Raw genomic sequence first — 23,797 nt, 5'->3', positions numbered from 1 at the left:
TTGTACTTTTTTAGAATAACATTTAGAACATAGAACATACAACATTACAGGCCCTTCGGCCCACGATGTTGTGCCGACCATTGATCCTCATGTATGCACCCTCAAATTTCTGTGACCATATGCATGTCCAACAGTCTCTTAAATGTCCCCAATGACCTTGCTTCCACAACTGCTGCTGGCAACGCATTCCACGCTCTCACAACTCTCTGTGTAAAGAACCCGCCTCTGACATCCCCTCTATACTTTCCTCCAACCAGCTTAAAACTATGACCCCTCGTGTTAGCCTTTTCTGCTAACTGGCATGGATTGGATAAACAGACCAGCTCTTATCCCTGGGGTGGGGGAGTCCAAAGCTCGAGGGCATAGGTTCAAGGTAAGAGGTAAAAAGATTTAAACTCTTAATGCAACTGAGGGAAACCTTTGGCCTTTTAACATCCTGCCTTCCAATCCCAGTCTCCATTAATGCTGTGATTTTACTGTAGAAGAAAAGCTTCATGGAACAATTTGGAAGAAGCCCCATTCACATTAATGTTTAAAAGCAAAACCATTAATGCTTTCTGGCCCTGCTCCCACCATCTAGCATTACTGTTTAATAAGCACTCTACAGCTGTGCTGCCTTCAACACTGCGCTGCCACATTATTATGTGATTACACCATTATGGGGACATTTCCTTTGGAGAACAAAGCCCTTTTTAATAAGGACTGGCATAAAGCTAAATGAATTTATTATTTTAGCCTGTAGTTGGAATCACATGCACTTAAAGCAGTGTGTACTCTTGATGTGGACAAGAAATTAGGATGGGGTAAAGATACTGGAGAATCCGAGATAACAAGGTGTGGAGCTGGATGAACACAGCAGGCCAAACAGCATCAGAGGAGCAGGAAAGCTGATGCTTCAGGCCCGAGGAACGGTCTAGGCCTGAAACGTCAGCTTTCCAGCTCCTCTGGTGCTGCTTGGCCTGCTGTGTTCATCCAGCTCCACACCTTGTTACCTCATGGGGTAAACTGTGTGGGATCCTGTATCTATCACATGTGGACAGGCGGGAACCATTATCCTCATATCTTGAGCAAATGAGAGAACATGGCAGTTGTTGACCAATCTTACTTGTATCATACTCCCACCCAACTCTGGTAATCCTGAAATCCCCTGTCTAACAAGGAGCTCAAGGTGGTCACTGTTTGATATCCACAGCCTGAGCAGCCTGATGAAGCAGCAGGGGGGTTGTTATTGGTTGCTATCCTCACCTTCCCAGACTTGCTACTCTGTGACCCGTCGTGCCTATTGTTTCCCCAACTGGACAACACGTGAGGAGATAAGTCACAATACCCCATGCTCCTCCCACCACAAGGATTGCTTGCCCTCCTGCCAGTCAGTCAGTCAGTCACAATGAACCCAGGTATGATTACACCCAAAAACAGTATACTGGGGAAAAGACACGCTTCCAACATTTAAACTCCACACTGTCATGTTGCTACGATTGCCAACACCTCATTATGCTCTAGTTTATAAACAGGACCTGCACAAAGTGCTTACATACCTCAGGCTTTTCCTTACTGACAACCGTCATGATAATCTTATTGAAATCTAAAGCACTCCATCGCAGCACATACAGTCCCTCCTTGTTCTCCTCTCGTCGGAGCTTAGTCGTAACATAGTGCGGTCTGTGGTGAAACCATGAAGGAAAGGTTCAATATCTCCCCACTGTTATTCCTTTACATCTCTCATCAAGGAATTAAACTATAAACAGATTGCCTGTTGTTCGCAATGTTAAAACCTCACTCTGCCTCAGTGGAGGGCCTTGCAATGATGCAGGGATCCTCCTGTGAACTGACTGAGTAGACACTGTGATGGCTGAGAGGGAGAAGGAAAATCAGTTTGGATGGTTATCCAGTGACCCTGATGGGACGTTCCTGCCTGCCAACGTTGAGGCAGAGTGAGTGTTTGACTTTGCCGTGTGGTTGTCCACAGACAAATACCTTTTGATGCATGTGGAGTGACTATGGAGATTCACCTGTGTAACATTCTGCGGTACATTGTACAATATCACACCATGTATTACAACTTAACCAATCACACAATGGCACCCAATGCCTGATCACACTGTATCCTTACCAAGGATATGACGGAAACGAAAAATGGGAGAAAACCAAAGGGTCCCAACCTAAAACGTCAGCTTTCCTGCTCCTCTGGTGCTGCCTGGCCTGCTGTGTTCCTCCAGCTCCACACTGTGTTATCTCTAATGCTGCCTGGCCTGCTGTGTTCCTCCAGCTCCACACTGTGTTATCTCTAATGCTGCCTGGCCTGCTGTGTTCCTCCAGCTCCACACTGTGTTATCTCTAATGCTGCCTGGCCTGCTGTGTTCCTCCAGCTCCACACTGTGTTATCTCTAATGCTGCCTGGCCTGCTGTGTTCCTCCAGCTCCACACTGTGTTATCTCTAATGCTGCCTGGCCTGCTGTGTTCCTCCAGCTCCACACTGTGTTATCTCTAATGCTGCCTGGCCTGCTGTGTTCCTCCAGCTCCACACTGTGTTATCTCTAATGCTGCCTGGCCTGCTGTGTTCCTCCAGCTCCACACTGTGTTATCTCTAATGCTGCCTGGCCTGCTGTGTTCCTCCAGCTCCACACTGTGTTATCTCTAATGCTGCCTGGCCTGCTGTGTTCCTCCAGCTCCACACTGTGTTATCTCTAATGCTGCCTGGCCTGCTGTGTTCCTCCAGCTCCACACTGTGTTATCTCTAATGCTGCCTGGCCTGCTGTGTTCCTCCAGCTCCACACTGTGTTATCTCTAATGCTGCCTGGCCTGCTGTGTTCCTCCAGCTCCACACTGTGTTATCTCTAATGCTGCCTGGCCTGCTGTGTTCCTCCAGCTCCACACTGTGTTATCTCTAATGCTGCCTGGCCTGCTGTGTTCCTCCAGCTCCACACTGTGTTATCTCTAATGCTGCCTGGCCTGCTGTGTTCCTCCAGCTCCACACTGTGTTATCTCTAATGCTGCCTGGCCTGCTGTGTTCCTCCAGCTCCACACTGTGTTATCTCTAATGCTGCCTGGCCTGCTGTGTTCTTCCAGCTCCACACTGTGTTATCTCTAATGCTGCCTGGCCTGCTGTGTTCCTCCAGCTCCACACTGTGTTATCTCTGATGCTGCCTGGCCTGCTGTGTTCTTCCAGCTCCACACTGTGTTATCTCTAATGCTGCCTGGCCTGCTGTGTTCTTCCAGCTCCACACTGTGTTATCTCTAATGCTGCCTGGCCTGCTGTGTTCTTCCAGCTCCACACTGTGTTATCTCTGATGCTGCCTGGCCTGCTGTGTTCCTCCAGCTCCACACTGTGTTATCTCTGATGCTGCCTGGCCTGCTGTGTTCTTCCAGCTCCACACTGTGTTATCTCTAATGCTGCCTGGCCTGCTGTGTTCTTCCAGCTCCACACTGTGTTATCTCTAATGCTGCCTGGCCTGCTGTGTTCTTCCAGCTCCACACTGTGTTATCTCTGATGCTGCCTGGCCTGCTGTGTTCCTCCAGCTCCACACTGTGTTATCTCTGATGCTGCCTGGCCTGCTGTGTTCCTCCAGCTCCACACTGTGTTATCTCTAATGCTGCCTGGCCTGCTGTGTTCTTCCAGCTCCACACTGTGTTATCTCTAATGCTGCCTGGCCTGCTGTGTTCTTCCAGCTCCACACTGTGTTATCTCTGATGCTGCCTGGCCTGCTGTGTTCCTCCAGCTCCACACTGTGTTATCTCTAATGCTGCCTGGCCTGCTGTGTTCCTCCAGCTCCACACTGTGTTATCCAATGTAAACACTGCTTTCTAACAAGCAGTACATGTAGTTATGCACACCAGAGTAGACCAGAGATTACTACTCCTTTTCATCTTATTTCTTAGAGTCTGTGTCATTGACATGGTGGCCATAACTTTCTGCAAAGAGAGAAGGTAATTCTCTCCAGAACAAACATTAGGTCTAAAGTTGATGGAATTTGTTTTTCCTACTCCTTGAATCTTGACTGGCATTTACAAACTGAAGACAGAGTACAGTGGATTTGGGATATGATTGACACTGGCAACCTCTAGCCTTGAATTTCTTCGACTAATACTGATGTGGGTTATAAATAAGGTTAGGGAGTAACTGGAACACGAGTTACAAGAGGTGGTGTTATAGGGTTGTGTTTAGAGTAGGTGGTACAGTGGACTAAGGGGCTGGGTCTTGGAGATGCTGAGATGAGAAACCCACCATTTCACTTCAGGTTTTGGTCAAATCCAGAAGGAGTGGTTGATGGGAATCACCAAAGCTTACCAAGTCTCTGTGTTTCTGTGAGTACTGATTCACATTGGTTATTCATCTCAATGTACTGGAGTTCACAAACCAGCAGGGCAGTAACCCTGGTAATAGACGGGTTAGCACCAGTGCTATCAGTGGACAGTCAAACAAAAACTGTATCTCATGAGGGCACTGTCCACATCCCGAAAAATCACTTCAAAGGATTCTGCAAAATCATCTATCCTGATCAATTAAAAACGACAGTGGTGCAGCAGGGATGCTCTTCTGTGGTTAATTCCAAGGTATATTTTTAGGACAAAGTAGATGGAGCTTTATAGCGTACGTGCCTTGGAAGTGTTTGACAGGAAAGGGACAAAGCGAGGTCTATTCTGTAACTAACACCGTTTGACGGGGACAATTGAAAAGGAAATTTAACCCTGTATATAACCCCATGTTGTCCGTACCCTTGGAGTCTCTCAAAGAGACAGTGTGGAGGCTGCTTTACTGTGTAGCGTATCAAAAGCTTTATGTTATCCAACACCAACAAATACATAGAAATAAAAAGAACTGAGCAGGGCAAAATCGATCTAGGTGGAACTTACTGCATTGGTCCATGGATGCCACTGGTGATGCTCAGCACAACCCGCGGAGAAGCAACCTCATGACACAGATAGTGGTGAGAGTCAGTGGTTAAGCGAGAGTAGCCATCGATCAGCGCTGAAAAGGACAGTGCTTGTTTGTGTGAGGGCAGTACAAGGTCCTTCAAATTAAAACAAGAAAACAGTTAGCTTTGGTGCACATTGTGTCTGAACTTTGGACAGCTGAATACAGCCCACGAAGGTTTCAAATTTGTCCTGACGTCAACCTTTCAGTTCACCACCCCAGCAATTCTGTTCTGTTCTTCCAGTCTTATTCTCAGTTTTAGTTCTATTACCAACGAGATTTTCCAGCTTGCGAACATGCAATATATCCTGAAATGGTATTTCTGCTGGCCTTGAAGCAGGTAGGTATCTTCTGGAAATTGGTGACCAAGATCTCCAGTATCAGCATTTGTAAGGGACTCCCACAGCCATACCAGTATCGACTGGGGTCCCTTGAAAACATGTTGGTAACAGATTTCCCACACAGTTACATCTGAAAACTTGATTCAGACTCCATCACATCTGATGATAGATTTGATTTCTCCATGTTGAGATTTTGCAAATATCTAATTTTCAAAAGGACACAATGGAAAGGTGCTTGAAGGAATCATGAACTTTGACCAGGGATTAAGTTATGAGAAGAGATTGTACAAATTAGGTCAGTTTTCGAGAATTTAGAGGTTTAAGGGGTGATCGGAACAAAATCTTCCAGATACTACCAAGAAAAGGCAGGGCAGATAAAATAAACTATTCACACTGGTTTGGGATTCTGGAACTAGGAGGCACAGTCTGAGAATTAAGGCCAGACTGTTCAGGAGAGATGTTAGGAAACACTTGTACACATCAAGGATGGGAGACAGAGCCGGGGTTATACACCATGGAAACAGACTCTTTGGCCCAACTCATTCACACTGACCACAGTCCTAAACTAACCTGGTCCCACTTGCCTATCCCTTCAAACCTCGTCTATGGACTTATCCAAATATCGTTTAAATGTTGTAACTGTACCTGCATCCATGGAAGTATATTCCACACGCAAACCACTGGAAAAGTTACCTTTCATGTCCTCTAGAAAAACTTTCTCCTCTCACCTTAAAAATATGCACCCTAGTTTTGAATTCCCCCACCCTGAGAAAAGACCCTTGTCATTGATGTCCCTCAGGATTTTATAAACTTCTGTCAGGTCACCCATCAAACCCCTATGCTCCAGGGAAAAATGTTCCAGCAATCCAGCTTATTTTCGATGTTTGGAACTCTCTTCCAAAAATGGATCTAACACAGATGTTTTTGTCAAACAAAGGTATTCATGAATAGGCAGGTAGAGTGAATCAAACAGATCAGCCATGACCTCCTTGAATGATGGAACAGGCTCAAGGGGCTGAATGGCCAACTCTTATTCCTATGTTCAAATATCCTTAATGTTTTTGTTTATCGAGCTTACCAAGTTAGCTAGAGAAAGAACAGTAATAAAACAGCTAAACTATAACAAATAGCATTTATCTAGCCCCTTTATTGGAGAAGACCATCTCAAGATGCTCTATAAGAGCATTATGAAACAAATCTGGCATCTTCCCACAAAGACACATGAAGTCTGATGGCCAAACACTTGGTAAAGGTTTCCATGGAGGGACAAAAAGCAGAGAGACGTTAGCATATTTTAAGGCAGTTCTGGAACTTAGGCTCATGGCACTCTCACCAACAGCAAAGAAAACCAGGGATGCTCCAATCGGAGAAATGCAATCATAAGCTCTAATTTCTAATGGTTTTTCTCACACTCTAAAGCATGGACTGATTGGATTTGATTTTCTGCACACCTGCTGCTCTGCTGTGAAGTCGCAGCCACATCTCAGCTTGGTTTCTACGTATACTTCCTAGGAAGCCACCAGCTGGAATCAAAAAATAGGAACTAGGGTTGATCTTTCCCCACCTCAGGATAATTTTAGACTACCTCAAAATCCTGACAAGCCCCAGTGAGAGAGACCAACCCAAGACAGTACAGGACTGAGCTTGCAACCTTCAGACTGTCATCTTTATTTGTTGCGTGTATTCCTCAGGTACATTCTCACTTGTTTAAAAAAAGCTTGATGTTGAAAGGGGAAAACTGAAGGCTTCATATTGTGCAAGGACAAGTCTAATTGGACAAAATGGTTTTTGCATCAGCAGTGATCTTGAGGCCAACAAACAGAGGCAGCACAAAAATACTGCACAGTCAGAAAGCTTTGTTGTGAACAGAAATTTGTGATTGTGGTTCTAAAGGAGCACAAATTCAGGCAAATAAATTAAAACAATAAAAACTGGTTCATCTCTCCTTCCCACATTCCTTCTGTGATTGACTGAAATGGGGCTCCTGTTGCCCTGTGATCATTTATCCACAACATATCCAATCACAGTGTGAACTGACACCGGCTCCAGTTTGTAAAACAAAGTGAGGCACTGATTTCAAACAAACCCTACAGGGCTTAGCTTCACAGCCTCATGTCTACTTCGAAATCTTCACAACAGTAAACTTTTTATCAACAACAGCTTTTGTTTCAGAATGAATGGGAATTTTTTCAAACAGGGGAATAAACATTGCTTTTTCATTCTTTTCCTTTTGTTTCAAATAACAAGGTCAAGGAACCTCACTCAAGTGCTTCCTTCCCAACCAGTCTCAGCGTTGTCTCCCTCCTTGACACTCTCCCACTCTCCAATCTGGGAAGCACAGAATCAGACAGATCCAACAGACCCCACAAACCAGCAATCACTGTCACCCTTGTCATCGAGTGGTAGTAATCAAGACAGAAGAACAGATTTGATGTGTTAAGCCAAGGAGACCAACAAGTTTGATCAGAGGATCAAAGGACAACATAACACCCACAGGAGAGGGAATGGGAAATCACAGCAAGTTTTCATTCCACAAGTTGACAATATAGTCAATCATTTTAATGCGGAAGTCTGAGGATCAGGGAAAGTTCCCAGATATCATGGCAATCCAGTGATGCCAGCAAGCACTGTGCGTGTGTAACGTGAGGGCAAGGCTGAGCTCACTCCATAAAGCCTCAGACGTGCCTCAGGGCTCCAAGCCGAGGACCCAGAGGGTGACCAACGCATGCAAATGGACAGCGGCAAGGAGGAGGAGGAACAGGGAGTAGAGAAGGTTACTCACCAGACATTTGTTATCCTGTCTGTGAACACTGACCCTGCAGTCAGAGATGACGATGTGTGTAATCTCCTTGAAATCACAAAAGTGCGACCATAGCTTCTCAGTGAACTCAACTGTTTCAGTGGATTTGCTGCTGCCATTGTCTGCTGGTTTGCTCTTCCAGCCTGTCTTTTTGAGGGATACAGGCTATTTAAAATAAAAGACCATCACAATTATTACTCAACAATTCTTGAGTTGTTTTGTCTGAACTTGGACGTTCTCATCAGAAAGGCTGAAATATCAGAGGATCAAAGGACAGCATAACATCCACAGGAGAGGGAACAGAAAATCACGGCAATGTCACACCATTCATCCCCAACAGTCCTCATACACGCGACTACACAAGTCAACAAATGAGGTTGGAGGAATCTACCAAGGGCAATGGGGAAACCTCTTATAGGTGCTATCTGAATACAAGATAAAGGCAGATCTATTCCACTGCTTGGACACCAAAGCCCCATTGTCCGAGAGTCTGTACAGTGCAGGTCGAAGAGACAGACAAGTCATCGGATTTCAGGTTGTCTGGAGTTCTGCAGGAGGAGAGAATGGGAGAGGGGAGAACTGGGGGGAGGGGGAAAGACAGGAGAGGGGAGAAGGAGGGTAAGACGCGAGAGAGGAGAGGGAAGATCAGAGAGGGAGGGAAACAGGACAGAGGAGAAGGGGGGGGCAAAGACAGCAGAGAGAGGGGTAGATGAGACAGAGGGGAAGAGAAAGAGCAAGAGCAATGCACACAGAGAGCAAGAGATATAGAGTGCGTGAGTGAGAGAGAAAGAAAGAAAGAGAGAGAGAGAGAGAGAGAGACAGACAGACAGACAGACAGACAGAGGGAAGGAGAGAGACACAGACAGACAGGCGGAAGAGGATGAAGTGCTCAAATACAATATCCATGATCACCTCCTTCTTAAATATTCTCCACTGAATTCCCTCTGTCCCAGTCACGAGCACTTCATATTCCTGGATAGGTAGTGTGGGGCAGACGATATCCTCTGTGGTCTGCAGGTAATTCCGATTGTTTATGTAGGGGGTCCTACTACTTTCCGGAAGCACTTCCAGATATGAAACATGAAAGACCTCGCCTCCAAAGTTGGTGCAAAGGTTCTCCAAAGTAGACAGGTATTTGAATATAATGTCATGCTGGATCACCTTCCCTGAACCAACCACAGGCAGGTGGAAGCTCCTTACAAACTTTCGGAAGCCACGTTTCAGCCGGATCTTGGTCAGGGCATTACACCTCTCTATTTTAGCACGGAATGTCTTTGGGATGCACCCCTTAAAACTGGCAAAGAGAAGGAGAGAGGAATGATGAATGTCAACATCTCATGGGAGATTTAAAATGATGATAAACAAGTAAGAGCTTTACCACCAAATCCTCACAACTACTACAGGTGCTGCATCCTGCAGCTGGCTTCCACAAACTGGCAAGCCTGACCTGGCAGATGTCTTAAAATTTCTTGTTATTTCTCTCCCGTGTTGCCTCACCTGTGCAGGGAGGGAGCAGAAGCAGAAACGAAGAAGGAATGCAAACTCATGAAAAGAACATGTGCAAACATATTGTAAGCTACTTATTACCCCGGCACATAGTATACCAACGTTCAACGTCCGAACGGATTTCCTGATTCCTAAGCCCCCGCAACTTCTTCTTCCGTGCTCATTCTGTGTGGCGACTTTTCACCATCTACTTCCAATCTCAATGGGGAAACGCTTCCCAACTGTTGTTTCCTTTGCTCTCCATCCCCCACAACATCTCCCCAAAAGTGGAAAACATATGACTTCCTCATGTCGTTATCTACGACACTTATAAACACCTCAGTCAAATCTCCAGCATCTGGGCTCTTACAAATTCACCCAAGGATTTAAGGGAAGCATTCTGCCATTGTGAAGTGACCATGTCATACATTCTGACAGACTTACACCTGCTGACTCACACACCTTATTTCCTTGGCCACTTCACTAAGTGAGCGGCCACTCAGGACTGCAATGTATGAAAGATGCAGCACGGCCATTCCCAGGCTCTCGTTTTGGAAGACGTGTAATTCCTGCTCATTCTGTGGTTCTTTGAGAGGAGCGATACCATTAACAAAATCGTGTTTACCCTAGAAATACATCAAAATATCAGCGATCAACCAACCTCCAATAACACCAGGCAGATTTCATCAGTGGATTGCCAATGTTTTTCTAAAATTCTTAATCACAGCTCTCAAGTAACTGGAACAATTATGTTGCGAAGTTACAAAGTATTTATGATTTGGAAGGCAGGAAGTTGGAATTTGTTGGCAAAAATGATTGTGGGGAAAAGTGGTACTGTGGTGTCTTTAAGAGCTTGTGCTTGGTCTGTATTTGGAAGTTTACAATTACTGTGCACACAGAGTGCCAGAATGGAAACATTTTATATTGAACTGCCAAGTGGTGCTTCTACCAAGATACGCAGTTTGAATGTGGCTAATTAATTTAAACCAAGCATCGGGATACAGAAAGCCAACTGAATTTAAATATAATGGAGTTGACAACATCAAACCAATCCTACTTAAGAAATACTATTATGTCATTACGGGTTTAAAGATGAGGACACTTTTGAAAATTGGCAGAGAGCCTACTGCCATCTGAGGAGAGACTATTAAAGGCCTCAGCTACAGTGAAAGTAAGTCTGCCATCTGAGAGTTAAACCCTTGCTTTCACAAAAAAATTAGGCTCTCTAAAGAGCCCCAAAGGTCTTTAGTTGCAAATTCTCACAGTGGAAATAACAGATAGAACAGATGAAAGAGAAGATGTTCTTGATAGTTGATCAGAGAAGTCGGAATTTTCCAAGAGAGACATTCTGAGCCTACTTGAAGAGATCAAGTTTTCATTTACTGTTATCTTATTAATTGGGTTTAGAATTTAGACCAGTTAGGAAGGAGTTAGTAGTCTGGGGGGTGTTGTTTGGCTTGTTAGTAATTCTGTTTCGTTGTTCATTGTTAGGGTTAAATAAATAAATTGTTTCTTGTTATTTAGAAGGTGGAGATCAGGGATTTTCTTTCTTTTAGCCACTCTTCTAATAGACTATGAAGTGAAAGGTGAGCTTCTCTGGGTGTTTTGGGGGTAATTATTGGAGGGGAATCTCTGATCCCATCACAGCAGTTTGAGGATTGTGTTTTGGCTTAATTGTCAGAGAGGGGTTCAGCCAGAAATTATTTTGAAGCCAACCAACCGTAATTTTGTCAGCAGCAGCCAGTTTTAACACAGCAAGATCCCACAATTATAAATGATTGGATCGTCCATTTTTGGTGATATTAGTTTAAGGGGTTAATTTGGGTCCAGTTGGCTGTAAAATCCCCAGCTTTCTGTGAACAGCTAAGAATCACAGCCACATCTCAATCAAAAAGCACTACACCTCTGGCACTGGAGGGTTTGCAATGATACTGTACTCAGTAGAACTGCTTGGGTAAACTGCAAAGCAATCTTGTCAATCCAATCAAACCATAATGTGTAATAAACAAGCAGCAGGCCTGGATACTCTCCCACAGCTGGAGTGCAGTGGATGGAGGAGGGGGAAGGAGGGGGAAGGAGAAAAAAGTGCCAAAACATATTCTGAATCTTAAACTTCCTACTCTTTATTTCCTATTTCAGTACAAGTCTGACATGGCTCATCTTCTGATCACCAGTTCCAACGAAAAGTCTCACTGGACCAAAAGATCAACTGTTGCTCATTCTACCGCTGTAAACAGGCCAGTGCTTCTCTAGCACTTGCTGTTTCTATTTCAGATCGTCAGTATTTCATTTTGTTTAATAAAAAGCAAAGACTCTTTAGCCTAAATGTTTCCCAGTGATTCTGCTTACTGGAAAAGTGCAAACGAGTGCACCGGGTAAGAACAGGAGAACTGGCTGCGATGACTTCCATAGTCAAAGGTCACACAGGGAAAATATGCCTGTGGATTATGTGACTGTAGTGATGAGCCTGACCATTGAAAATACCTGCACATTAAAGAATTAAGACAGGCCAGGAGAGCACAAATGGACAATCAATTGAATTTAAAATGGGATAGTTGCTGATGTGGGTTGCAGGGAGTTAAGAGAGATTTGGTAAAGGGCAAAAAATCAGGAACAATTTTTATGACAAGCTTCAGTGAGTCACAATGGGGTGATGCAGCATTAATAGGACAAACAGAATTTACACTTATAGTGACCACTGGCGCAAAGTCCTGGAGGGCCACAGTGCAACCTGTGCCAACCACATGGCTGGCAACAGTCAGGGCTCATCTGAAAATAAATTCTACACCTGCACATGCGTTGGGTTTCAATAACATGGGCAACTTTCTAAGTAACCATAGCATCAAATCTGATTGTCTTTACTGTACAAGCTCACAGGGAGCATTTTTCGAACGCAAATGCACCACTCTCTGCAAGGCAAGAATTACTTTTATTCAAGTTGTGATATTTTTCAGGGTTGGTTTCTTACCACACCATAAATATACGTGATATTCAGGTTAAACAAAGCCTTTCTGGAATAAAACAAAATTACCAAACAGTCGAGAAAAGCTTCCAGAATAAGGTGTGTCTTGTAACCTTCTCAACAATGCTCTGCACACGCAGAGATAAGACAGGATTAAGGAAGCACAGATGGGAGGAGTTAGAGCTGGGCTAGAGCCAATATGTGGCACAAAGCAAACAATATGCCATTGGGAAATCTACCTGCATAGCACTCCCTCTCCATGCATACACACCTAAATCTTGGATTGCAAAAACCTTGATAGAGTCTCTGCCCACCTGTGAGAAGATGTAGTTGAGTGACATGTGGTCAAACAGAGGGCTGCCTTGGTCGAATTTCTCATAGTCATTCCTCTTCGGTGTCCATCGGTATACCTGAGGCTCCTTTTCAGACATGCCATGCCAGTTCTTGAAATAAAACCTACAGGCAGAAGGCACAGTGATTAAGAAAGCATGAGGTTTACCGCCGCCTTGAAAGGGAGTTCATACAGTCTTACTGCCTAGCTCCCTGTGATTAGCTTCAGTCATAGTTGACAGGCAGAGCCCATCAACAATTGAAGTCAAAAACAGTAAACCATTCAGCAAATCCATCAGGAAAAGATGGGATACTGTGAGGTTCTGTTTAAAATGTCCCAAACACAATTTCTAAGTAACTTTCCAGCATTTTATTTATTCATTCACAGGTGAGGGCAGCGTGGCTGGGGCAGCATTTATTGCCCATCGGGCAGTTAACAGTCAACACTATTGCTGTGGGTCTGGATTCACATGTAGGCCAGACCGGTAAGGATGGCAGTTTCCTTCCCGAAAGGACATGAGTGATTAAGATGGGTTTTTTCCAGCAATCAACAAATGGATTCATGGTCAACATTAGAATCTTAAATTTTTGACTTTTTTTATTGAATTCAAACTCCACCATCAGTTGTGGCAGGATTTGAATCCAGCTTCCCAGAACAATGGCTGGGTCTCTGGATTAGCAGTCTGGCGGTAATAGCACATTGCCAAATGATTTCGATGAGAATATAAAAAGCATGGTTTGCTGATTACCCCAACATTGGTGCTATAGCAGACAGTGAAGGTTCAATGGGGTGAAGAGTCGCAGATGGAGTTTAATTTAGATAAATGCAAGGTTTTGCATTTTGGTCAAACAAAAACAGGCAGGACTTATGCAATTAAAACTAGGGCTTTGGACAATGTTGTAGAACAAAGAGACCTAGAGGTTCAGGTACATAATTCTGTGAAGTTTACATCACTTAGAGATAGGGTTGTTAAGAAGGTGTTTAGCATGTTTGCCATCACGGCTCACTTTTGCGTATAAGAGTTGGAATGTTACTTTGAGGATGGTGAGGTCTTTTCTGGAGTACTGTGTCCTGTCCTGATCACCCTGCTAGAGAAGAATATCATAAGTTGGAGTGGGTTAAGAAAAGATTTATGAGGATGTTGACAGGAATGGAAGATTTGAGCCAGAAGAACAGACTGGATAGGCTGGGACTTTTTCCACTGGAGCATAGGAGGTTGAGAGGGTGACCTTAGAGTTTTACAAAATCAATGGGGGGAAAGACAGTCTGAACGGCAGGTGTCTTTTCCCTAGGGCATGGGATTTCAAGACTAAGGGATGTATTTTTAAGGTGAGAGGAGAAAAATTTTGAAAAGATATGAGGGGATTTTTTTTAAACAGAGGCTGGTTTGTGTGTGGCATGAACTTCCAGAGGAAGTGGTGGATGCAGGTACAGTTGCAATGTTTAAAAAACATTTGGATGAGCACATGAATAAGAAACGTTTGCAGGGCTATGGGGCAAGCGCAGGCAGATGGCACTAGGTTATGGGATTATGGTTGATGTGGACTGGTTGGACCAGAGAGTCTGTTTCCATGCTGTACAACTCTCTTACTAGGCCATTACTTCCCCTAAAGAGATGATTCTTTATCATGTCTTGGTCAGGAGGGTATTACAGGGTGTATTTCCCCATTAGCTTAAAGTCGTTCCACTCCCCATGAAATCCAGGGGTGAGATTTTGACAAAAATGCAGCTGGTTTTGAAATCACAGTACTGGGTCTCAACAGTGGATTCTGAGCTTTCAGAAAGTCCTTACTTTATTTCCATCAGGATGTAGCAATGAGCTGCACTGATGGTGAATATGTGAGCTGTCTACATACCTCATACGATAGTGCAGAGTCAAACACAGGTCCTTGTCAATCTTGAAGATATGATTCGGAGGAAACCAAAGATTTTCTTTTAAGTCACAAAGTGCATACAAGTTGTGGCACAGTGGGGAAATGGCTTGGGGAGGCGGGGCAGGGAGAAAAAAAGCACAAATTAAATCATTAGGTTCATGCTTTCAGTTTCTCTCCGGGTAATCAGTGTTACTTTGGAGTTAAAGTAGCAGCACACCTGGTTCTGAGGAATGGTCACTGGACCCAAAACATTATCTGATTTCTTTTCTTCACAGATGCTGCCAGACCTGCTGAGCTTTGCCAGCAGCTTCTATTTTTGCACCTGGTATAGAATTTACTTTTTGTGGCAGGGTTAATCCATGCAATGCCATGGGACTGAGGGTCAGTGATCAGCTCCTAAATTAGAACTGGGAGCACTGGGCAGACTAATGGGCTCTGCAGCTGGCGATGAATAGATGTTACTCTGACTTTTTTCTTCCCTTTGCTGTGTTGGATGTTCTCTTCACCTTTTGATATTCCAGCCGTCCTGACAAGACAATTCCACTGGCGCCAGTTGCTTAGCTGCACCCAGGCGTGTGAGAGCCTGCTCTCTTAATACTGATGGATAAGTATGGCAGCGTAGCACTATCCTGTTCTCAACCACTGTCCACACACATGCATTTCACAGGAGGGACCAGGAACTGCAACTGTGCAGTTTCCATTCACCATTGTCTAGCAGATAACCCACAAGCCAGCGATCCAGTGAGCCAGCCATTTCTGCGTGCACAGGTGCCAAAGTATGCACCATTGCAGGGGCTCCATGGTGAACATACTGACATTCTACCTCATCAAACCCCAGCAGCACCCTCCGCACACGCACGTGGGAATGCCTCACCTCTGGCCTTAGACTTTCCATGGGAAGGGTAAACACCCTATTGCTGCCCCAACTATCATGAGCCAGCACAGGACTTCTTGTTCTGAACGTACACTCTAGGGGCGCATTCATATCCCATTGTACTGAAACAAACCACCTGAACTCCAGCTGGGTAAAGATAAAAACTATAGACATGCCAGCAACATTGATGAGAGAAATCAAATCTTCCTTACAACATTTCTGTGCAGCCAGAACACATATGTCTTCTGCAACCATCTCCCCTTCAGTAAAAACAAGATCCTGTGGGCCTTCGCTTGACCAGTACAGGTGCACCCTCAAGCCTGGCGCTGAAGAGTGGCATCCATCCAGCTTGGTGTCAGAGTTCGTCACGGTGCAGGGGCACAGTGCCATGTTTCTGATTCAAAATGTAGTCTGGAACAGAAAGGGACCACACCAGAGTTAACATCATCACCACGGGCAGGTTTTCCCAGATAATTCATTGACAGCTCTGGCTCAGTGCATGGACACTGCTTTGCAGAGATTCTGAATTCAATTTTTACCCAAGCACTTGAGCACGTGATGGACAAATGGTTCAGGGCAAACAAATATACTGCCAGTGGGGAATTACAAGGGAATGCTGTCACATCATGTGGAGGGAGGAGAGGAGGAGGGAGTAGAGAGGAGAAAGGGAAGGAGGGAGCTGATGGAATGGGAGGGAGGGAGGATGGAAGTTGGCAGGGAGGAGGAAGCCTGAAGAAGTGCCACACTGACAGCAGGTGGGTGGGTGGTGATCCTGGAGAAGGTGCTGCACTGCCTGAAGGGGCGAGTTTGAGGGTGCCCAGCACTGGAGCACTTTGGGATCAGCACTACCATCGGTTTTGAAGGATCAGGGGATTCACCAGTTTATTAAGTGGTGCAGGTCATCATAGAGTCCAATACCACTATTTGTGGACCAATAACTTGCATCAGTGTTTACTTAACATCAATGACTCAATACACTACAGTAAACAAAACCAGTTTGAACTCTGTCTCTATAAACTACAGCAAACACAAGACAGAAAGTCTCTTAATTAAAGCAGGATTGTGCAGCAGGCAAAATGCAATGAATGGGGGAAATTACAAATGAGGTGCTTGAAATTGTTCCATTGCAGAATGTATAACTCCCTGGGAAAAGTCAATCATTTCCCACATTCCAACCAGAACCAGCAGCTCCACATACAACCTTACAGTTTTCCTTCTAAGAAATGTTCCAGATATTCATTTTGCCTGCAAAAGCAGAGTTCCTGTTCACAGAGAACTATGACAAACCAAACAGAACTATGGGAGGTATTGACTCTCCCAGGCATGATATAAAGGCAAGTTATTTCTGCTTCAGTATTTGTTCATTCACTCTGCTGTTGAGCCTTCAGTCAACAGGACTCTCTGGAATTCCTCATCAGTTTTGTCTCCTTTAAACCCTACGCAAAAGAGATCATTTCTCTGAGCATCCCTACCCTGAACAACATGGCTCAGCATCTGCTTCTCATCAACCCCGGAAAGCACAGCTGATTGATTTCCACACAAACGTGTTGTATCACTGAGTTTCGTCAAGATTCCGAGATTTTTTGACATGAGATGAAAACCAGCAGCTGTAACGGCTTTTGTAAAGGTCAAAGTGGGCAGTACATCAACTGAACATATAAATAACACAATATAAGCTAACTACCTGCAATAAAAACTTGCCATTATCCAGCAAATTCTCACTAATCAGTGGTTTTGAAGAAAGCTAATGAGGGAAATGGTGCATGTGGAAGGCAAGTCTTGTGCATCCAAATGAGGTAAAAAAGTAAAAAACATCCCAGACCAGTGACCAACAACCTGTCACACCCAAAATCTCAAAATGATTGCTGAGCACAGGAGGGGTCGCACACACTTTCCAGAGCTTGAGTTCTCAAAACGCACAAAGTAAATGAAGCCTTGTATCCAAAGGGAAAAGACCGTTGATGCTGCAAAATTAAAATAAAAACAGAGTGCTGGACAGAGTCTGGCAGCCTTTGTGGAAGGAGAAGCGAATGTAACAGAGTTATGTATGACTTCTCTTGGGAATTGGAATAAAGTCAGAAATGACTGATAAAAGGATGCCTCAGCCTGTAAGATGAGCTCTGCCTCTCTGCAAAGATGCTGCCTGAGCTGCTGTGCATTTCCAGCACTGATCTTTCAAAGCCTCGTATGATCTGTCAGCCATCCTTGGTCCTGTGCACAAGGTAAGGCAGCATTTATATGCCAATACAACAAGTAAAATGTTTTTGCTTTATCACACCACACTGTTACTGGTTACAATTGCTTCAAGCGCTGGACAGCGCAGCTATACAAAGATGTGTATTAATATAGTGCCTTTAACAGTAAATGCCCCAAATTTCGAAACAGGAGTAATATCAAACAACTTTAGACACTGGCAGTGATTTTAGGACAGCCAAACAAAAGAGGTAGATTTTGAACAGGATTCTGTAAATAGAGGTAGAGAAAGTTGAGATTTAGGGAGGAAATTACTGCAATAAAGGCCTAGCCAGCTGAAGTCACAGTTGTGGAGTAATCAACATCAGGCACAGGCAAGATGCAGAATCAGAGGAGCATCAGATTTCCACGTGTTGTAGGTTGGAGGTGGAGAGAGAGAGATTCAAAGGAGAGATGACTTGGAGGGCCTTAAAAGCCAGCGTAAGAATTTTATAATGAGGCATGAGCAGCCAAATGCCTGTATCAAATGCTTTTATTTCAAATTCTAAGGTATCTTAACATCAAGGTAACTTGTAAACATGGAACAGGAAGTCTCCACTTTGGGACAGGAAGGAATAGAGTGGAAGGGGAAGTGATGAACCCACAGAACTTCAGATTTTAGCAGCACTTGAATTTAGCTCCACACAAGTTCTCCTTCACCAAGCTCCCACAGTCAGTTCCCCTGACAAACTCACTTTCCCACCCCCACCTAAAATTGAACTTTCCTTCCTTCACTCCTCTCCTCCTGGAATACACTGGCACAGGAGCCAAGCCTTCAGCCTTGACACTGCAGCAGCTTCACACAAGTCTGAACAGGAGGGCTCTCTGTCCGGTGATTCCCAGTCCTGCTGTAACAGTACATCCAACAACAGCAGCAGGAATGCTTCCTTTCTGTTAATTAGTAACAGGGCTATACAGGTCCATTTTAACACCCAATGTCCTGACACAAGTCAGTGGCCTCACCACAGATACTGGACTGATGCAGGTAAATGCCTTTATCTTTTTGGTTCAGTTTTGACAAAATACATTTGTTTGCAGAGGATGGTGATGAATTACTACAATTCAACTCAAAATGCCAAGCAATAATCAGCAATCATTTGTCTTGTCGGAATAATGTGCTCACTGCGAAATTCATACCTGCAAAAAAAAATGGAATTCCCAAGCATTCCTTCTGCATTTAGGAGAAAGATGACATTATCAACAGTTACTGCAGGGATTGAAATAAAGTTCAGCAAATTCCTCAAAATTACTCCATTGTTTCTTTATCTACAAAACCAAAGCAACATGAACATCCTCAGTGCTGTAAACCAAGTGCAAACATGGTATGCATGCTAGCGTTTGAATGCTCTGACCAGTAACAATATTCTATTCACCAGCTAAAACTAATGACACTGTTTCATCATCTCTCTGAAGTAATATGATCAAAAATTAGCACATACTGAGAGTCATCAGAAGCTGATACCCATTGAGGGGATATAAACTGGGATACTGTTCGGGAGTACGGCCTCCCAGAGGAAAACAGCAGTAGCAGCCAGATCAGTGGCACCATGACTAACTCTCCCTGCTGTACAACAGAGCCAAAGTGTAGGTGAGCAGCAGTAAATAGGGTCAGTGCTCCACACAGGCAGTTCTGTGGCCCTGACCAAGACTCCAGGATACTTGCCTGGTGTCAGGGTCAAGAATATTTCTGAGCAGGCACAGGATATCCTGAAAGGGGAGGGTGAGCAGCCAGAAATCGTGGTCCATATTAGTACTAATGACACCAGCAGAGAGAGACAGGGTCTTGCAAAAGGAATTCAGGGTGTTAGGTACAAAGTTGAGGACCTCTAAAGGTTTAACCTCGGGGTTGCTCCCTGCGCTACGTGCTAGTGAGGGCAGAAGTAGCGAAGTCGCAACACAAGTGGATAAGGTGGTAAAGAAAGTGTACAGCATGTTTGCCTTCAGTCAGGGCAATGAATATAAATGCTGCAAATCATGTTGCAGCTGTACAAACTTTAGTCAGGCAGTATTTGGAGTATTGCAGACAGTTCTGGTCACCATGCTATTGGAAGGAGGTGGAAACTTTGGAGAGTGAGAGAGAGATTTACTGGAGTGTTACCGGGCTTGGATTATAGTAGCTGTAGAGAGAGGCTGGACAAATTTGGATTGTTTCTACGAGACCACTGGAGGCTGAGTGACAACCCAATAGAAGTATATAAAATTATGTCAGGCAATGGATAGGGTGGATAGTCAGTGTCTTTTCCCCCTAGGGTGGAGATCAGTTTAAACATTAGTTTAAAGGACATGTGCAAGAATTTTTTTTAAAAACAGAGGGTGGTAGGTATCTGGGAACACATTGCCAAGAGAGGTGGCAGAAGCAGATATGATAGCAATATTTAACTGGCATTTAATCAGCCTAATAATAGAATCCCCACAGTACAGAAAACATATGTTGATGTGTTATGACACTCAGAGGCAGGTGGGCCTTCTGGCTTGGAGGTAAAGACTCTCCTGATGCTCCATAACAGCCCCTTTCTTTCACTTTTTAGATGCGTCCTTCACATGTCCTGAAGCATAAATGTGTTACTAAAACTCTGATCTTATTCATTGTTAAATACTTCTGGACCTTCAGACTTCTGCTACTATCTGAAGTGACACCAAATCCCACTCACGCACCACTCACAACGCCATCACCAAGCTAGGTTTGGGTTTTGAAGTGTGCATAATGTGCACAGAGAAGCAAGTTGTTCAGGTTGATTTTGTTGACAAGTCAGGCACATGAAACTTGGAAAGTAAGTAGCTGGATTGAAGAAGTTAGGAAGAAAGAATAAGAAAAAACATCCTGATAGGGGGAAGTGAACCAAGTCGAGAGAGATTTGCACCAAGCATAAACATCAGCACTACGCTGTTTGTGTCCAACAAATATGACATACTGGCTATCCATGCTTCTTTAAGCCCACCATAAGCAGGCAGGATCTGAACATAGACTTCTGGCTGAAAGGCAAGAACACTAACACTGTACCACAAAAACTCTCAAAGAGGTTTGCTAGCCAACAGCAGAATTCCTTGTCTGAAAATCTGGTTTTGCTTTATCCTCAATATCCTGATGGGCTGAGCCACCCACAACTTGTAGACATTTTTAAAATCAACCCATTGGGAGACGTTACGTCCACACCTTAGGACAGGTGAGTCTTGAGCCCAGGCCTACCTGGCTCAGACTAGGAGACACCACCACTGCACGCACAGCAGCCCTTTACCTTGGGTAGTACACTTTATAAAGTCACAAACCAACCAACTCATCACTGTCCCTTGTGAATGATTCTAGGGTTCAAACTCGGGTCCCAAGAAGTTTATCCAAGTGACTGGAGAGATAGACTCACGATAATAAGGCCAGGCCATGGCCTCCCAAAAATGGCTAGTCACCACTGGTGCATTTTGGTTTCAGTTCAGCAGCTTAGGTTCAATAGGCAGCACCCAAGGCCAGAAGTGAACTCACCAGGGACGTGCTACTGTCAAACCTGTAGTGTCACAAACATAGCAGGAACTGCAGATGCTGGAGAATCTGAGATAACAAGGTGTGGAGCTGGATGAACACAGCAGGCCAAGCGGCAGAGGAGCAGGAAGGCTGACATTTTGGGCCTAGACCCTTCTTCAGAAAATGAAGAATGAAGAAAATGAACATTTTCTGAAGGGGGGTCTTGGCCCAAAACGTCAGCTTTCCTGATCCTCTGATGCTGCTTGGCCTGCTGTGTTCATCCAGCTCTAGACCTTGTTATCTCTGTGTCACAAACATAGCAAATTCACCACAATGCCATTATCTCTGGTAACCTTGGGTAATACTGTTAGAAACACGATGAAGAGCAGGAGTTTTTGCCTTTATGGCAATTATAGCCCTCTTATGATGCAGTGGTAGCATCCATACCTCTGAGCCAGGAGGCCAGGGTTCAAGATCCATCCTCTCAAGGTGTATAATAATATTCTAAATAGGCTGATTCAAAAATTAAGTGAAAAATATTTTTTTTAAATTGAAGAAATTAAATGGTCCATCCTGGACTTTTCCTTCATTTCCTCGTCTCTGATTTTCTCAGGATTTAACATGAGTGACGATTACCTGGAAATATGTTTAACTCAAAACCTGACTGATGTGATTGCGATCACCATGGTCAATCCTGTCCTAGCTTCCCTTCCACAATAATACTTCCACCCAGTAAGCTTTGACCATTTCCATTTCTACCTTCTGATTTTTCTGATCTCTATTGGAATACAGTACTGCAAATCAAGATGCTAACCTGATCTGCTGACTTTGAAGTTAATTCTCTGAACAACAATGCAAAATATTCCAAAACTGACAATCACCTTCTCTCAATGGGCTTACATTTATAAAGCTACCTCTGTGACCCTTGTTAAAACCACAAATGTTAAGCTAAAGGTGAAATTACAGTGACATTTAAGCTGTATACGCACGTTTAGATGCCTTTTTCAATCCTCAGTCACAGCTACAGAAACAAAACCGAACAGCAGCATCCGAGTTGCAGAATGCTACATTGCAGTCACTGTACAAGTAAATGCTGCTTCGAATAAACTCATTGGTTGGGTGCTGCTCCTGCCTTGGAGCACGAAAGGTGGAAAATGTGATGCTAAAGTAGATGTTTACTTGTTGCATCACAAAACCTGCTCCACTATTTATGTATCAATATTACTTGTTGTCTTTTAGCACAGCCTAATATTCCCTTGTTTTTAAAATCTATAGTTTCCTATTGAAGGGACAGCAGCTTTGTAAATAATTTGTTTTCTAAACTCTCATGTGGCAGTCAGGCATTTATGCAGCACACCAATATGTCACACATTCAGAACGAGGCGCAATCTTTGGTGCCTCTCTTGATTCTCAGAGTAAACACACCCAAAAGCAGCAGTGCTACTCTTTCAGCAAGACAGTACCATTCTTCAGTGAGACATGAATGACTCATTGGTTTTTGGTTAAAGTCCCACTTCAAAGACCTGTGCACATAATTTCGGCAGACATCCAAACACTGCGCTGAGTTCTGTAAAATTGGAAGTGGCGCCTTTCAGATGATATGTGAGCTCAAGGCTGGTCTTTGTCCTTCCAGCTGAGCACTAGAGACCATGACCCTATTAAGAACAACTACATCATACAGTCAACACCAGCCCTCCTCCCAACGTCACCAAACATCATCAACTTGTCATTATCGGCTTGATGTTTCGGAGATCTTACTGCATGTAAACTGGTGGATGGGTTTCTCTACACTACAGATAAGATCCCCTTTATTAGCTGCAAAACACTTTAGGCCATCTAGGGATTAGAGAAAAGTCATAAATCGTTTTGCCCTGATGTATTCAGACAATTGGCAACTCCCAGAGTGCAGTTGCTCTCATTTTACTATTTTGAGCGTAGCAGGACTCCATTTGCTTCCATGCAGCACACAGTTCAACATGATGGTACAGATGGAATTGAAATGTCATTTCAACGTCATTTAAAACTAATGGACAATGATTAAATTTTCCCTTATTTGAGATGATTATTGTTGAACAATTAACAAGTAAATTGTATTCTTGCCACATATCAGCCAAAGCCTAGACTTTCTCAATCTTTTTGCATTTAGGCACACAGATTGTTTCAGTGTCTGCTGAGTGATCCTGAACATTGGGCAGTAAGCAGCAAACACCCCCACATCTGACCTTATAATGGAGGAACAGTCATGGATGAAGCAAATTCACGTTTGTTGGGCCTCAAACACAATCCTGAGAAATTCCTGCAGTGATGTACTGGGACTAAGACAATTGACGTGTCTTTCAGTATACTGTCAGAGACCATTTTAAATATGCTCATAACCTTGTTCAAATGTCATCATTTGGATTTTAATACCTGAAGCTTTCATGAACTGAAAACAGCTTTGACAAAAACTCTGCTGATCTAAAATGGCTGGTCAACCGAAGCTCAGGCAACTCACATGGAATGCATGAAACTGGCTGTCTCAGAATTACT

General features: G+C 44.0%; 1 protein-coding gene across 8 annotated transcripts in view; it reads right to left on the bottom strand.

The window, feature by feature from the left end:
- The window catches only part of LOC125447422 (non-receptor tyrosine-protein kinase TYK2), a 95,358-nt gene that overhangs the window by 37,589 nt on the left and 33,972 nt on the right, over positions 1–23,797 (bottom strand). For all 8 annotated transcript variants that reach the window (XM_059639816.1, XM_059639814.1, XM_059639810.1 and 5 more), the window contains 8 exons: positions 15,795–15,993; positions 14,691–14,814; positions 12,818–12,959; positions 10,004–10,167; positions 8,969–9,350; positions 8,039–8,221; positions 4,855–5,012; positions 1,539–1,662 (listed from right to left, as the gene is read on the bottom strand). In XM_059639816.1, the coding sequence (XP_059495799.1) occupies positions 1,539–1,662; positions 4,855–5,012; positions 8,039–8,221; positions 8,969–9,350; positions 10,004–10,167; positions 12,818–12,959; positions 14,691–14,814; positions 15,795–15,972 (1,455 nt within the window). In that variant the 5' untranslated portion in view covers positions 15,973–15,993. The remainder of the gene's footprint in view (positions 1–1,538; positions 1,663–4,854; positions 5,013–8,038; positions 8,222–8,968; positions 9,351–10,003; positions 10,168–12,817; positions 12,960–14,690; positions 14,815–15,794; positions 15,994–23,797) is intronic.

This window comes from Stegostoma tigrinum, chromosome 35, assembly GCF_030684315.1.
Source record: "Stegostoma tigrinum isolate sSteTig4 chromosome 35, sSteTig4.hap1, whole genome shotgun sequence".
Taxonomy (NCBI): Eukaryota; Metazoa; Chordata; class Chondrichthyes; order Orectolobiformes; family Stegostomatidae; genus Stegostoma; species Stegostoma tigrinum.
Note: the sequence above shows the minus strand (reverse complement) of the source record. Positions and strands in the feature narration are given on the sequence as shown.